The 15,427-nt window shown below is 43.4% G+C and overlaps 1 protein-coding gene across 1 annotated transcript in view; it reads left to right on the top strand.

Annotated features, from left to right (window-relative positions):
• Positions 1–15,427, top strand: part of Wdfy2 (WD repeat and FYVE domain containing 2) — a 145,019-nt gene that overhangs the window by 117,024 nt on the left and 12,568 nt on the right. The window contains exons 7-8 of the mRNA XM_005075280.4: positions 3,934–4,060; positions 15,224–15,329. Coding sequence (XP_005075337.1) covers positions 3,934–4,060; positions 15,224–15,329 — 233 coding nt within the window. The remainder of the gene's footprint in view (positions 1–3,933; positions 4,061–15,223; positions 15,330–15,427) is intronic.

Raw genomic sequence — 15,427 nt, 5'->3', positions numbered from 1 at the left:
TAGGCAGGTGCTCTACCACTGTTGGCATCCCTGACCATTTCATCCACTTTTAAGTGTGTAATAGTTCAGGGAAACATTTCTGTAGTGGCCTAACTTTATAACAGAGTCCATCATCCATAAAATCTCTTGAGTGGATGGATATTTTCAAACCATCCTTTCTCACAGTGCCCACCATTGTTTAAATCTGGTGCAGTGCTTTAAAAAGCCAAGCTACCCCTTTTACATGTCTTAGAGGAAAAGTCACATCTGTCACCTTGCTTCATTTGTGTCCCTGAGTGTAGTGGCTTCTCTAGTGAAGCAGGCCACTTCAGATTTTCAAGCATTCCACGATGGAAAGGTCATCTGGGTGAAGCCCTCACATCAGCAACACTGCTTACCCAGGAAAGAAGGGTCTGGGGCCCACTTCATCTGCTAGGAGCAAGGCCAAGGGCCTCCCTTCCTGTTCCCCAGCGCACAGCTGTGGCTCCTCTGCCCATACAGACTGAATATCTGCTCCTGCCAGCCAGGAAGAGACCCCTGCCAACGAGCCACAGCTCTGGCCTCCCAGGGCCTCTTGTCTCTGAAGTGACAGCTACTCTGGGACAAGATATGTGTGAGTAATGAGGAGCGGAATGGGGTTGCCTCTAAGGACATGGGATTTAGATAAGGCGTGGCATGAACTGGAGAAAAAAGGTTTCAAATTTTCATCCACCTGCCCCTCATTCTGCCCTGTGCTGTGCTTGGCTGCTGACGGGGGAAGGTGGAGTCGGTGAGGACGAAGGCCCTGTTAACCACCACCCGTTGCTAGGGGATGTGGGGCCCATGGTGAACAGTGGTGAATGCAGTGCAGGGAGAGGAAGAGGCTAGTTAGGAAATCCACAGCAGTGGGAACAAGGCGGGCCCTGTGACCTTAAGAGAGTCTGCTGGAACAGTTAGGAGAGAACCTTACGTAAAAAGCCTCTGTGGTATAAGACTTTATTAACACAAATTGATCATTTTTAAAATGTCAGGTTCCAATAAATATGAGCTACTTAATATCCTCAGAATATTTTCCGGTAATATTTAAAAATGAATATCTCTGACATTCTTTGGTATTCGTTGGCTGTGTGTTCATTTTATATTGATAATTTGCTTCTATTCTCAGTGTTCAAAGAATTTGATCTATAAGGGGATTTCTGGAGAAGAAACTCTCACAATATCGGGTAGCCATACACTACAGCCCCTGCAGCTTAGGCCAGTGGTTCTCAACCTTCTTAACACTGCAACCCTTTAATGCAATTCTTCATGGTGTGGTGACCCCAACCATAGATTATTTTCTTGCTACTTCAAAACTATAATTTGGCTGTTGTTATGAACAGTAAGGTAAATATCTGTGTTTCCCAATGGTCTTAGGCAATCCCTATGAAAGGGTCGTTCAACCCACTGGTTGAGAACCGCTGGCTGCTGTGTAATAGATTCAGTCAATTCTCAGCCAGTAGGTATAGAGTAGTTGTAGTGTTCACAATTGTACACCTTCCTCACTTCATAGATGAGTGTTGTTCTGTAGTTTCCTTCCTGTTGCTTTATGAGAGGAAAGTATTTATTTGGCTTATGCTGCCAGACCACAGTCCATCACTGAAGGATGTCAGGGCAGGAACCCAAGCAGAGACCTGAAGCAGAAACTGTGGAGTAATGCTACTTGCTGGCTCGCTGTTCGGCTCATGCTCAGCCAGCTGTTGTATACTTCTCAGGACCACCTAGAGGTGGTGATGCCCACCGTGGGCCAGCTCCCTGCAGCAACAAACAAGAGAGTCTTCCACAGGCTTGGCTGGAGGCCAGTTGGGTCTAGGCAATCTTCAGTTGAGGCATTTCTCTCAGACAACTCTAGACTGTGTCAAGTTGACAATTAAAGCTAAGTAGGACAAGGATACTAGCACTTAGGATAAAATTGAATTATTAAAGGATTTATAAGCTGAAGTTTCCAAAGAAACAGTTTCTACCTCTGATGTTGTTCCCTAATTATACCTAATATCCAAATATAAAAACACATTTCAGTATTCTCAAAGACATGCAAATAACTAGCAGTTATAATGGAAAAAGCTCAATATCACTAATCATCAGAGAAGTCAAAACCACAGTGTAGTGTTCTCGCTCTGCAGGTGAAACGATATGCTGGCTAGTTGCAAGTCAGCTTCACAAAAACCAGAGTCATTGTGGGCAGTGCCGCCCTGGGCTGGTGGCCTTGATTACTATAAGAAAGCAGATTGATTGAGCAAGCCCTGAGCAACAAGCCAGTAAGCAACACTCCTCCGAGGTTTCCAATTTAGTTTCTGCTTCCAGGTCCCTGTCCTGCGTGAATTCCTGCCCTGACTTGCCTCGGTAATGCACTGAGGACAGAGTGGAAGACTATAGAGCCCTCAGCTTCCCACGTCGCTGTAGGTCATGGTACTGGTGTTGTAGTGCACCACAGAAGCCTTAGCTAAGACAAATGGTTTTGGTAAGCAGCAGCAGAGCACAAATCTGTGAGGAAAGGTGCAGCACACTATGGGAGAATTGTAAACTATTTCAAGCTTTACAGAAAGTATTATGGAGGCTGTTCAGAAAATTAACTAAACTGACTTCTAGGCATGGTAGTACAAACTCAGGGGACAAAGCCAGGAGGATCATCAAATGATTGAGGCCAGGCTGGCTATATGGTAATACTCTGTCTCAAAACAAATGAACAAAAAATAAAATTCATGATCCAGCTACTAAGATTATATTTAAAGAAAATGGAATAGGTATACCAGAGATAGCTGCGCCATTATTGTAGAATTTGTTATGTATCTAAGGAATAGGAACAAATAACCTAATGCATTATGAGTGGATAAAGGTAATGTTATATGCTGGAATATTATCGTGCCATATAAATGGATGAATTTGTCAACCACATTTGATGGGCCAGAGGACATTATGTTAAATGAAATAAGCCAGATACAGAAAGAAGTGCTACAGCAGGACGGTGGTGAAACATGCCTTTAATCCCAGCACTCGGGAGGCAGAAGCAAGCAGATCTCTATGAATTTGAGGCCAGCCTGGTCTATAGATTGAGTTCCAGGACAGGCTCCAAAGCCACAAAGAAACCCTGTCTTGAAAAACAAAACAAAACAAAACAAAAACAAACAAAAAAAAAACAAAAACCAGAAGCAAGGAAGGAAACAGAAAGAAAGAAAGAGAGAGAGAGAGAGAAAGAAAGAAAGAAAGAAAGAAAGAAAGAAAGAAAGAAAGAAAAGAAAGAAGCACACATGATCTCACATAGAATTTAAGAAGTTAGCCTCATAGAAGTAGTGAATGGAGCAGTGGTCCCCAGTTGGTCAGTGTGTACCAAATTGCAGTTAGAAAGAGTAAGCTCTGATGTTTTGTTGCACAGAAGGTAACTGTTACTAACAGAATGGTATTGTGTATCTCAAAATAGCTGGGAAGGATTTTGAATACTCCCACTGATGAATGTTTGATGAGCTGAATATGCTAATTACTCCTTCGGTTTGCTTATTGTATGATGTATACCTAAATTAAAATGTCACATTGAACCCCACAAATATGTACACTTATTATGCATCAAGAAAGGAAGAGCTCTAATTGAGCATTTTAATTTCATTTTCTTCTCATTTATTATTGTCAGGGTGAGCAGCAGTTCGTAGCTAAGAAAATTCAGTTAATACTTCCAAGTAATTTGGCATTTCCCTTAGAATTGCACCGTGAACTGCCCTCTGTTGTTTACAGAAGTTGGTTTTATGATATATTACAATGATGTGGCTGTTTAAAGACTGAGTTTTATTTTGTAAGCAATGTTTCTTTTCTAGGACTTACTTCCCCACTCATTTATCAAACACTTACTTAATTCAGGGACTGTGTGGGTCCTGATCCCTTTGAGATCCTGCTTTGTGACAAGCATATTGTTCTGTGACTAACACCTGGCTGTGTCTGTTCTCTTAGGAGGGGTAACGGCACTCTGCTGGGATCCGGTCCAGCGTGTGCTGTTCTCAGGCAGTTCTGATCACTCCGTCATCATGTGGGACATCGGTGGGAGAAAAGGGACAGCCATCGAGCTCCAAGGACACAAGTAAGGCTGCTGTAGGTGCTTCCATAAAGTCTCTCACAACAGGCTCCTGGATGAGGCGGAACAGGGGCTTGGCAGGATGCTGGCGGGACCTTAGATCCAGAAGGTGCATGTCAGCCACACTGTAACTGCCTATCCGATTTGATTCTGCAAGCACAAAGGCTACTCCTAGCCACTGAGGACCTGAGAGTGCTTCTGAATGCACACAGTGAAATAATGGCTTTGAATAAATTAAGAGCAAAACTTAAAGCCATAAAGAATGTAAGTGAATGTTTGAGAGTGAAACAAAACATTGTAAAATACAAACAGGAAGCCTGTAAGATCTCTGTATAATTCAAGCTTTCTGGCAACTTGAGGGCAGAATTGATAGCCTTCCATACTTTGTACCTTGCCCAATACCTTTATTCCAGTTTGCCTGGTTCCTATGTGGTTGGCTTAGATCAGCAGCTGATACGATTTCTCTTGACCAGCAAGCACTAGCTAGGCTCTGCAACTGTAAGGTGAACATTGGCCAGTATGTGGCAACTGATGAGCTCTGGTGATGTGTTCTTTCTTTCTGCATAGGCTCAAGACTGCCTCTTTCTTCTTCGTCTCTTAGGATTCCTGGTTTTCCTCCCTTGCTCCAGGATGGCTATTGGTCAGAGTCGATGCAAATCAGGGACACAACTGACTTTAGGGACTTGGGGAGTGAACTGGCGTGGGTCTGTCCAGTCATAATATCAAGACAGTGCCACATGTCCTTTGTACCACCAACCTCTCACAGCAACTAAATGTTGGTCCTGTAAAGTCATAATGGGGCTGACAAAACCTCAGGCATAGCCCCTCCCTTGTGCCTTTCTGATGTGTGTTAAACACGCACTGCTGCACAGGTTTGTGTCCTGTGTAGCCAAAGTGTAAAGCTGGCCTCCACCCTCTGGGTCTGTACACTCAGTGATGGAGTCACCACAGTTTTCAAAGACCTAGCTCCACCATTAAGGCAGACTCATCCAAACAGAGTGACTGATGACGTTGAAGAGTTAGTTTTCCATGTCCAAGGGAAGAATGCTAAGAAATATACTCTCCCATACGGTTATCTGCATTTCAGGCATTTTGGTGTTTTATTTCCCATGGCAAGTGGAATGCAGTCGTGTTCTAGACTAACTCTGTGTAGGGAAAGGCTCCAGTGTGGGAGGCAGCTAGGATTCTCAAGGGTCAGCTGTTAGTTTCACAGACACTGCAGACACATAAGTGTTTGGTCATGCCTGCCTTGTCTTACACAGCAGTGTCACCTTTTTGTTTGTTTGTTTGTTTGTTTGTTTGTTTGTTTGAGACAGGGTTTTGCTGTGTACCTCTGACTAGCGTGGTATTCACTGTGTAACCCAGACTGTCCTCAAATTCCTACAGTCCGCCTGCCCCTGGCTCTTGAGTGTGGGGGTTACAGGTATGTGCTGCCACACCTACTGGTACCTTTTGCTTTAGATCTTTTCTCATTCTTAGAATAGTACCCATTGTTTCCTGACCGGCCTTCTGACTCTGTTTTCTCTAGTAGTGTTTTGTTAGACCTAACACTTCTGGGAGACTGGATGTGCTTCGATTTCAAGCACTGGAGAGAGCGTGTGTTGCCCTTACATGTTGGGACCCACAACAGACGCGAGGCTGATCACAGCCAGGATTCTTAGGGCCACACAACTCATGTTCTTTCCCTTTTTCAAAATTCTCTTAGTTTCCATCCTGTTTCTCTTACCAGGTGTAAGATTTTCCTTATGAGCACCCCTAACCCTTTGGGAGTCCATTACGGTGGTACATACTGGGATTTACTAATAATCCCAGCACATGGGAGACAGGCAAGCAGAAAAGGAGTTCAGGGCCATCCTCAAGCAGCCTGCACTATCTGAGATCCTACTCAAAAAAAAAAAAAAAACACAAAAAACCAAGTACATGAACAAAACCTTTTGGTAAAGAAACGGCCTATCTATAAGTAAATATGTGTGGGGAGGGTTTGAACTTTTCCCCTTATATCAAGTGAATTGCAACCGAGGCTATGAGAAGAGATTTCAACTTGCCCTTTGTGTTGGAAGAGCCAGGGAGTTGAGGTCAGTATGTGCAGAAGCTTCTTTTCGCATCCCAGGGTTTAAGGGCAACCTCTCACTGCAGTGCTAGAAGAGGGGGCAGTCTTTTATTTCTGATTATTTCACTAAATACATAGCAGGCGAAAATATTATGTGTTAGAGCTTTCATGGAGGGTAGAATCCTGTCCTAGAAGGCAGGACTGTGGTTTTTGTTTGTTTGTTTGTTTGTTTGTTTTTGTTTTTGTTTTTTTTTGAGACAAAATTTCTCTGTGTAACAGCTGTCCTGGAACTCTCTTTGTAGAAGGCCTCAAACTCACAGGGCTAGGGTTAAAGGTGTGCGCCACCACCACCTGGCGGCAGGACTGTGTTTATCAGTGAGCATTTGGGAAGGTTAGAAGCACTGGCTGCTCTTCTGGAGGACCCGGGTTCAGTTTCCCACCCACTTGGCAGCGCCAACCGTCTATAACTTCAGTTCCGTGTTTGATGCCCTCTCCTGGCCTTTGCCAGCAACAGGCATACAAGTGGTACAGACATAAATGCAGATGAAGCACACATATGAAATAAAGTTGAAATAATATTTTAAGGAGATAATGTCCCAGGACACCCAGTTCTTTGAAGGCTCACTTCCGTTTTCATGCTCTGCTGTTACTGCCTTCTTGTTCTTTGTGCATTTTTACAAGGGGCCAACCCTGGATTTTCATTTTGCACTGATACATCAGGTCACCTAGCGGGCTTGGTGGAACATATCTCTTCTAGAACTGCTAAGAAGCATGAGGCTGACCCTCTGAGTGTAGTGTTTATAGGAGGTGGATCTCCCTGCTCGGGAAAGTAGGGTTTTCTCGTACTCATCAGAACACATATGATGCGTATGAGGAGGACCCTTGTCTACAAAGTAATTGTTAGCTTTGAAATGCTTTCTAGTATAAATGCTGTAGTAATAACAGGAGACATGAAGATAAGAAGGTGTCTTTTTCCATTCCCTCCCATAGCTTTTAATTGTGAGGTTGTTGAGTTTTCAATCCTTAAATCAGGGGATCCCCAAGCAGATTATTATAAAGCTCCAGGCCTGCATTCATCCCTGTGTCCCACTCTGCTGTGCTGCCAGATTAGCAGTTCTGGGGCCTCGTAACACATTTGCTGCTGAATGCTGCCACCGGCTGTGAGTGGTGAAGCACTCCTTTTGACAATACCAGATCTTTGATATGTGTCTCAGGATGCCTTAACTCAATGGTTCTCAAACTGTGGATGGTGATCCCTTCGAGGGTTGAATGACCCTTTCACAGGGGTCACATACCAGATATCCTGCATTTCAGATATTTACATTATGATTCTTAACAGTAGAAAATTATGATTATGCAGTAGCAACAAAATAATTTTAAGGTTGGGGTCATCACAACATGAGGAACTGGAATAGGAAGGTTGAGAGCCGTTGCCTTAATAAATGAATTGTAGTTCATTCCTAGTTTCAAGTCTGTTCAGCTGGGTAGAGGATAGATTCCCCTCTTGACTTTGAATATCAAAATGGAGGCACTCTGTACTTTTTTTCTCAATATATGTTTTTATTTAAATTAGAAACATGCATGCTTCACATGTCAATCCCAGCTCCCTCTCCCACCCCTCCTCCCTTGTCCCTTCACCAGTACCTTCCCCAGCCCAATCCCCACATCATTCCCCAGGGTGGGTGAGACCCTCCTTGGGGGGATCTCCAGAGGCTGTCATTTCATCCAGGGCAGGACCTAGTCCCTCCCCATGTGTCCAGGCTGAGAGAGAATCCCTCCATGTGGAATGGGCTCTCAAAGTTCATTTGTATGCCATGGTGAACACTGATCTATTACCCAAGGCCCCAGAGATTTCTGAGGCCTCCTCACAGAGACTGCATTCATGGAGTCTGGATCAGTCCCCTGTTGGCCTCTCAGGCATCAGTCTGGGGTTCAAGAGCTCCCCCTTACCCGGTCAGCTGTCTTTGTGGATTTCACCAGCACGGTCTTGACCCCATTTGCTCATCACTCCTCCATCTCTGTCACTGGGTTCCAGGGGTGCAGTTCAGTGTTTAGCTGTGGATATCTGTCTCTGCTTCAATCAGTCACTGGATGAAGGTTCTAGGATGGCATATAAGGTAGTCATCAACCTTATCATTCGGGAGGGGCTATTAATGTGGTCTCTCTGCTATTGCTTAGTTTGCCAGTTGGTGTTATCTTTGTAGATCTCAGGAAATCCCACTAGTTTCAGCTCTCTCCTCAAACCTATAATGATTCCATCTATTATGGTATCTCTCATCCTGCTCTCCTCTATTCTTACCCGGACTCAACCTTCCTGCTCCCCCATGTCTTTTTCTTCCCTCCTCTTATCCCCCTCTCTTTTTTCTCATTCCCTCTCCCCTCCCCCCATCTTCCCAATCTGCTCAGGAGAGCTTGCCTCATTCCACTTCTATGGGGTATCATGCATATCTCTTGGGAACCTCCCTGTTTCCCAGACTCACTGGCACTGGGAATGTAGGCTGGCATTCCCATGACCCATGTCTAAAATCCATATGAGTGAGTACATACCAGACTGGGTTACCTCACTCTGGATGGTTTCTTCTAGTGCCATCCATTGCCTGCAAATTTCAAGATTCCATTTTTTTCCGCTGAGTAGTACTCCATTGTGTAAATGTACCATATTTTCTCTATCTACTCTTCGGGTGAGGGACATCTAGGTTGCTTCCAGGATCTAGCTATTACAAATAATGCTGCTATGAACATAGTGGAACAGACATCCTTGTTGTATGAATGGACATCTTTTGGGTATATGCCTAAGAGTGGAGTTGCTGGGTCTTATGGTAGACTGATTCCCATTTTCCTGAGGAATCTCCATACTGATTTCCAAAGTGGCTGTACAAGTTTGCACTCCCACTAGCAATGGAGGAGTGTTCCCCTTTCTCCACATCCTCTCCAGCATAAGCTGTCATTGGCGTTTTTGATTTTAGCCATTCTGACAGGAGTAAGATGATATCTCAGGGTTGTTTTGATTTGCATTTCCCTGATGGCCAAGGATGTTGAGCACTTTCTTAAGTGTCTTTCACATTTTAGACTCCTCTATTGAGAATTCTCCATTTAGTTCAGACCCCTACTTTTTATTTGGATCCTTTGGTGTTTTGGAGACTTGCTTCTTAAGTTCTTTGTAAATTTTGGAGATCAGCCCTCTGTCCAATATGGGGTTAGTGAATATCTTTTCCCATTCTGTGGGCTGCCTTTTTGTCTTGCTGACTGTGTCCTTTGCCTTAGAGAAGCTTCTCAGTTTTAGATGGTCCCGTTTATTAATTGTCAATCTCAGTGTCTGTGCTACAGGTGTTATGTTCAGGAAGCAGTCTCCTGTACAAATTCGTTCAAGGGTACCTCCCACTTTGTCTTCTAACAGGTTCAGTGTGGCTGGATTTATGTTGAGGTCTTTGATCCATTTGGACTCGTTTTGTGCATGTCGATAGATATGGATCTATCTGCAGTCTTCTACATGCCAGCATCCAGTTACGCCAGCACCATTTGTTGAAGATGCTATCTTTTTCCATTGTATAATTATAGCTTCTTTGTCGAAAATCAGGTGTTCATAGGTTTGTGGATTAATCTCAGGGTATTCAGTTCCATTCTATTGATCTACCTGTCTATTTTTGTGCCAATACCAAGCTGTTTTCAGGACTATAGCTCTATAGTAGAGCTTGAAGTCAGGAATGGTGATGCCTCCAGATGTTGCTTTGTTGAGCAGGGTTGTCTTGGCTATCCTGGGGTTTTTGTTTTTCCATATAAAGTTGAGAATTGTTCTTTCAAGGTCTGTGAAGAATTGTGCTGGGATTTTGATGGGGATTGCATTGAGTCTGTAAATTGCTTTTGGCAGGATTGTCATTTTTACTACATTGATCCTACCTATCCAAGAGAATGGGAGATCTTTCCATTTTCTGGTGTCTTCTTTAATTTCTTTCTTTAAAGACTCAAAGTTCTTGCGATACAAGTGTTTCACTTGTTTGGTTAGCATCTGTACTTTTAAAATATTACTTTTTAAATGAATGAATGAGAGTTATTTTATATTAGTTGTTAGTTAATAAGAAACGTGCTTTGATGTTACTACTAATCCAAAAGAAAATCCATACATAAGCAGTAGAAAATGCTAAAGTGAGGGCTGGGGAAATGGCTGAGTCACAAGTGCTGGCCACACAAAGTTGAGTTGATCACTTGAATCCATATAAAGAGGCGGGCATGGCAATGTGTTCTTGTAATCATAGGGCTGCTGAAGCAGAGAGAGATGGATGGGCTTTGCTGCTTAGCCAGTGTAGCCTTAAGCAAAACAACAACAACAGATGGAAGACATCTTAGCAATGATACCCAAGGTTGACCTCTGACCTCCATATGCATGTGCCCCCCTTCCCACAGCTATGCCCACACAGAATGAATGCCGAAGTTAATTTTATGTGGATACACAGCTGGCTTTCTCATGGGCTGAGTGGGGACTAGGGATAGTGCTATCTTTGCTGGTACTGACAGCTTTGTATGTCACAACTGACAGGATTGTGAAGCAGCCGCCAATTTTGTGTGATACAAGGTTGTAAAATAGCGGTCAGATGTACTATTAATACAGACCCTGTCGAATCAATAACCCAGAAAAGTGTGCAGGCTCCCAGCTGACACAGTGTGAAAATACACTTCATCATTTCATTTTGCCCATTTCAAGCTTGTCTGTCTACTTGACAGCTTGACTTCCCCAGCTCTGTGACCATAATAATTTATAAAACAAAGATTTGGCTTGTTTGCTTTTTAAAAATTGTTTTTATTTGCTTATTTTTAGAAAGTCTTGCTGTGTAGCCCAGGCCAGTCTTGAACTTGGTATCTTCTTATGTCTCTCTAGTGCTGGGATTACTGGTGTTGCCATCACTCCTGATTGTGAAGGATTACATTTGATCACAAGAAAGATGGGAAGGAAGGTGGGCCAGCCTCATAAAGTATGGCCTAATTGTTTCTATTTCTGCCGTGAACGCCAGTGAATAATGCATTCCTTCTTAGGCTCTGCCTACCTAGATCCACACAGAGTTCTGTTCACTTCCAAAATACTAACTTCTGCCTGGTCGTTGTTACAAACTTGTTAGATGGCTTTTTTTTTTTTTTCTGAGCCTCTGTTCCTTGCTTCACCATGGCTGGGAAACCATCCTGGAAAACTCTTTACCTAATACATCTTCATTGGTAAATCCCTGGTGTCCAGCATCCCAGTTCCTGGTGGACTGCATGTCTTTGTACTAAGCAGTTTTGCTGTGAGGATTTTATAGCCCTTGGCTTCATAAACTCGTAGTGGCAAGGCACTTCGGACTCAGTGAGCATTGTTCTCAAATATGAAAGAGGCTTGACTGTGCAGTTGGTTTGTTGGGCTGTTCTCTTGTGTGTGTATAGGTGGATGTGGTTGTGTGCATGTTCATGAGGGGCACTGTGTGTGGAAACAAATGATTGATATTGGATGTCATCCTCAATTGCTTCTTACCTTATTTTTATTTTATTTATTATTATTATTATTATTATTATTTTGTTTTTTGATACAGGGCTTCCCTGTGTAACAGCCCTAGCTATCCTGGAACTTGCTCTGTAGACCAGGCTGGCCTTGAAGTCACAGAGATCCACCTGCCTCTGCCTCCCCAGTGCTGGGATTAAAGGTGTGTGCCACCAACGCCCAGCTCTTACCTTATTTTTTTAAGACAGGTTATCTCACTGAACCTAGAGTTCACTGATTCAGCTAGGCTGGCTGGCCAGAGTCCTGGGGATCCTCCTGTCTCTGCCTTCTCAGTACTGGGAAGCGTATTTAGCTTTTTATGTGGGTGCTGGAACCCGAACTCAGGTCATGTTTGTGTGATAAGTACTTTTCAGATTGACCCCTTCCCCCATTCTCTGTGGATTGATTGTTGTAGAACCCGTTGAATAGCTGTATTATTATGAAAATTAAGGGAAGTCTTAACATCTTGGAGTTATGGACAGTGTGAGACTGTCTTTTTGTTGTTTTTGAATGTTTTGCTTTGGATTATAAAAGTGGAATTTACTAGATTGTAGGTTAGACATGTCTTAAAGGAAGCAGAAAGACATCATTATATATCCAGAAAATAAAATATTTTAATCAACAGGACTCTAGACAACACATCCACAATCTGTGTTCCTTTTGTTCTGTGAGTAAGCTGTAATTCTTGTTCTGCTGGATCCTGGTTTAGTGGCCTGTTCATTAATGCCATCTGCTACCAGAATAAAGTGAGTCCCCTTACTTTAAGGGAATCCTGATTAGTTCACTTCACAGTTTAAACCCTGTCTGACCACTGTGATGGCATGCAATAGCCTGTGACCAGGGATCTGTTCTTCACAATGTCAGTGCTTTCAAATACTGATGGATGTGATCCTTTTCTTGAAGCACTGAAGCCATCCTTTTTGGAAGTCTGACTTGACCTTCAGACAGACATCAGAGTAATACAAAGGAGAGCTGTAGCCTGTAGTGATTTAAGGACTTAGTGATTGCTCTGTCACAGGGTCTCACAAGATAGCCTAGACTGCCTTGGAACTTGGTGTTGCCCATCCCAGCCACAAATTCATGGCAGCTCTCCCGCCTCTACCTCTCAGTGCTAGGATTACCAGTATGAGGTTCTATGCCTGGATCTGTTTTGTTTTTCTTTTTGTGATGTCAGGTTTTGAACGTAAAGCCTCACTTACAGCAGTAGGATTCTGCTGCTAGTTCCAGCCTAGAACTTGATTCTACAAATAAATAATAACACATGTAATACAATTGTGTGTAGTAACATGTAACATAGTTGTACATAGTATCTCCTTAAGGTGAAGGACCAGATCTTTATGGTTTTCTAGGACTGTTGTGTGATATTTTGATTGTGTTCTGACAATAAAGCTTGCTTTGAATTAGAGGGCAGAGCTAACCACTAGCTGACCAAAAATTAACCATAGAGGTTTTGGAGGACTGAAGATAGAAAGACAGGAAGTAGTAAGGTGGGGCCTAGAGAAGATCTCAGCCTTTTGGATGAAGGAAGGGAAGAGATAGGAAGTCACTGATTGTTTCTCCGCTGGTTCTCTGATCATTCAGTTTCTTACCCTGATATCTGACTCCTGATTTTCTATTGATAAAAAGTAATTAGGGACTGCAGAGATGGTTCAGTGGTTAAAAGCACTGGCTGTTCTTCCAGAGGACCCGGGTTCAATTCCCAGCACCCACATGGCAGCTTACAACTGCCTGTAACTCCACAGATGTATATGCAGACAAAACACCAATGCACATAAATAAGAATAAATAAATCATAAAAAAGATAGTCGCCGGGAATTGGTGGTACATGCCTTTAATTCAAGCACTTAGGAGGCAGAGACATCCAAACCTACACAGAGGAACCCTGTCTCGAAAAACAAAAAACAAAAAACAAACAAACAAAAAAAGAATGTATCACAGGACCTCTTTGGGAAGTCTCTTGAGAGAGTACTGACATGAAACATCTTGAAGATTAAATTTTTTTTTCTGAAAAGTGATTTGGTGTAAAAGAACAAAATCAACCTTGCTGCTGAGTCTGGGATCCTTGGCTAAGAAAGGAACACTGGCTATCAAAGCAAAGTAGTAATAAATACCTTATAAATACTGAAAATAATGCCAATTTAAAGGATGGAGCCCTTTTCTCAAGTGAATGCCCTTTATCTCCCTCCCTCTTAAAACAAAAATCAAGGGCGTCAGTCAAGTTAATAGACAGGATCAAACTTTATTCTGAGGGCAGACCGCCAGCTAGGCAGTCCCACAGGCAGTGAAGTGTGTCCTTTCACGGTGTGGTCACAGGCCGTATCGGTGCATCAAAAAAGCAGTTCCGGCTGGGGACATGACCAGCACCGTGATGGGCTTCCCTCTGTGAAACAGAACCCGCTGCCTCCTTCCAAGTGTACCCCTCATCCTGGGACCATTTGGCATTCTCCTTCCATCCAAAGGGAACAGTGGGGTTTTCTCAGGCTAGATGCTGAGTGGTCTTAATAAACACAGGAAACTGAGTATCTGTCTTTTACTAAGCCTCGAAGTAGGAAGGATCTCAAGAATGTCAAACATTGAATTTTCCTCATCACATTTTCTGTTAGGGAAAATGATTTTTCCATTTAATATATACAATGCCCAAGTAGAATGGGTTCCTCATTGCAAATTTCAAATGAATCTATTTTATTCTCATTTTAATCTAAAAATATAGTATATACTTACTTTATCAGTGTTTTAAATCAAGGTTCTATGGTTTCCTCAAGTAAGTTTTAAAAGTAACAGAGGCTCCAGGACAATGGACTTTGAGCCTCGCATGTGTCTCCCCAAGATGCAGAAGTTAAAGTCTGCTGCCATAGCTGACACCAGCTGACAGAGTTTTAACTACTCAATTTAACTGTAATAATCACCAAAGTAACTGTTACCACCCAGGCAGATGCAAGCCTGGCCCCACCCCTGGGGCACCTGGCACACATGCAGGCCGAACCCTGGCTCTGGACGCAGGTGCAAAGGTTCTTCCAAGGGACAAGCCCCCCCCTCCCCCGCTTTCCTCTCTTCTCTTCCTGCTGTTTCTCTGAGGAGGCAGCCCTCTCTCTCTAGCCCTGTCTATGTCTCTCTCTTCCCTTTCCTTACTCCCTTCCTCCAACAAACTTTCCATGTAAACTTTTGTCTGTAGGTCTCCTCTGTCTTTCACCCGCCATGGGGCTTCCCACCAAGGTCCCACCTCCCACCGCATATGCATAGCAGTAACTAGCTGATATTTCATGCAGAGACCAGGGGGAGGGAGGATAGAGACAATGGAGAACTGCCTTACACAAGCATTTTAGAGACTACGAAGCAAATGCACCAGAGTTTCCGCTGTGACACAAAAACCCCCTAAGGGAGAGTTAACAAGATGTTATGGTCATCCCAGCAATCATCTCTTATTTGAGTGTTGGTAACTGACTACAAGTACCTTCTTTAGGTCTGACCATTGCATGCTGCTGAGTCTGTAAAGATTCCTGGTTACTCGTTAAAGCTCAGTGTTGAATCTGAGTATTGTCTGGCTCTGATGGGCTTTCTGCGGTGGCACATGTTGTTTGCTCCTGAACTGGCCCCCAACTGTTGGTTTCTTCCACAGTGACAAAGTCCGAGCCCTCTCCTATGCACAGCACACAAGGCAGCTCATCTCATGTGGTGGTGACGGTGGCATTGTTGTCTGGAACATGGATGTGGAAAGGCAGGAGGTAAGTGAGTGACAGCACTCTGGGTGAGACCTACAGCTGTCTCTGCTCCCCTCCTGCTTATTTCAGTAGTGATTAAACCACGAAATAAGATACATTAT

This window comes from Mesocricetus auratus, unplaced genomic scaffold, assembly GCF_017639785.1.
Source record: "Mesocricetus auratus isolate SY011 unplaced genomic scaffold, BCM_Maur_2.0 Super-Scaffold_100707, whole genome shotgun sequence".
Lineage (NCBI taxonomy): Eukaryota > Metazoa > Chordata > Mammalia > Rodentia > Cricetidae > Mesocricetus > Mesocricetus auratus.
Note: the sequence above shows the minus strand (reverse complement) of the source record. Positions and strands in the feature narration are given on the sequence as shown.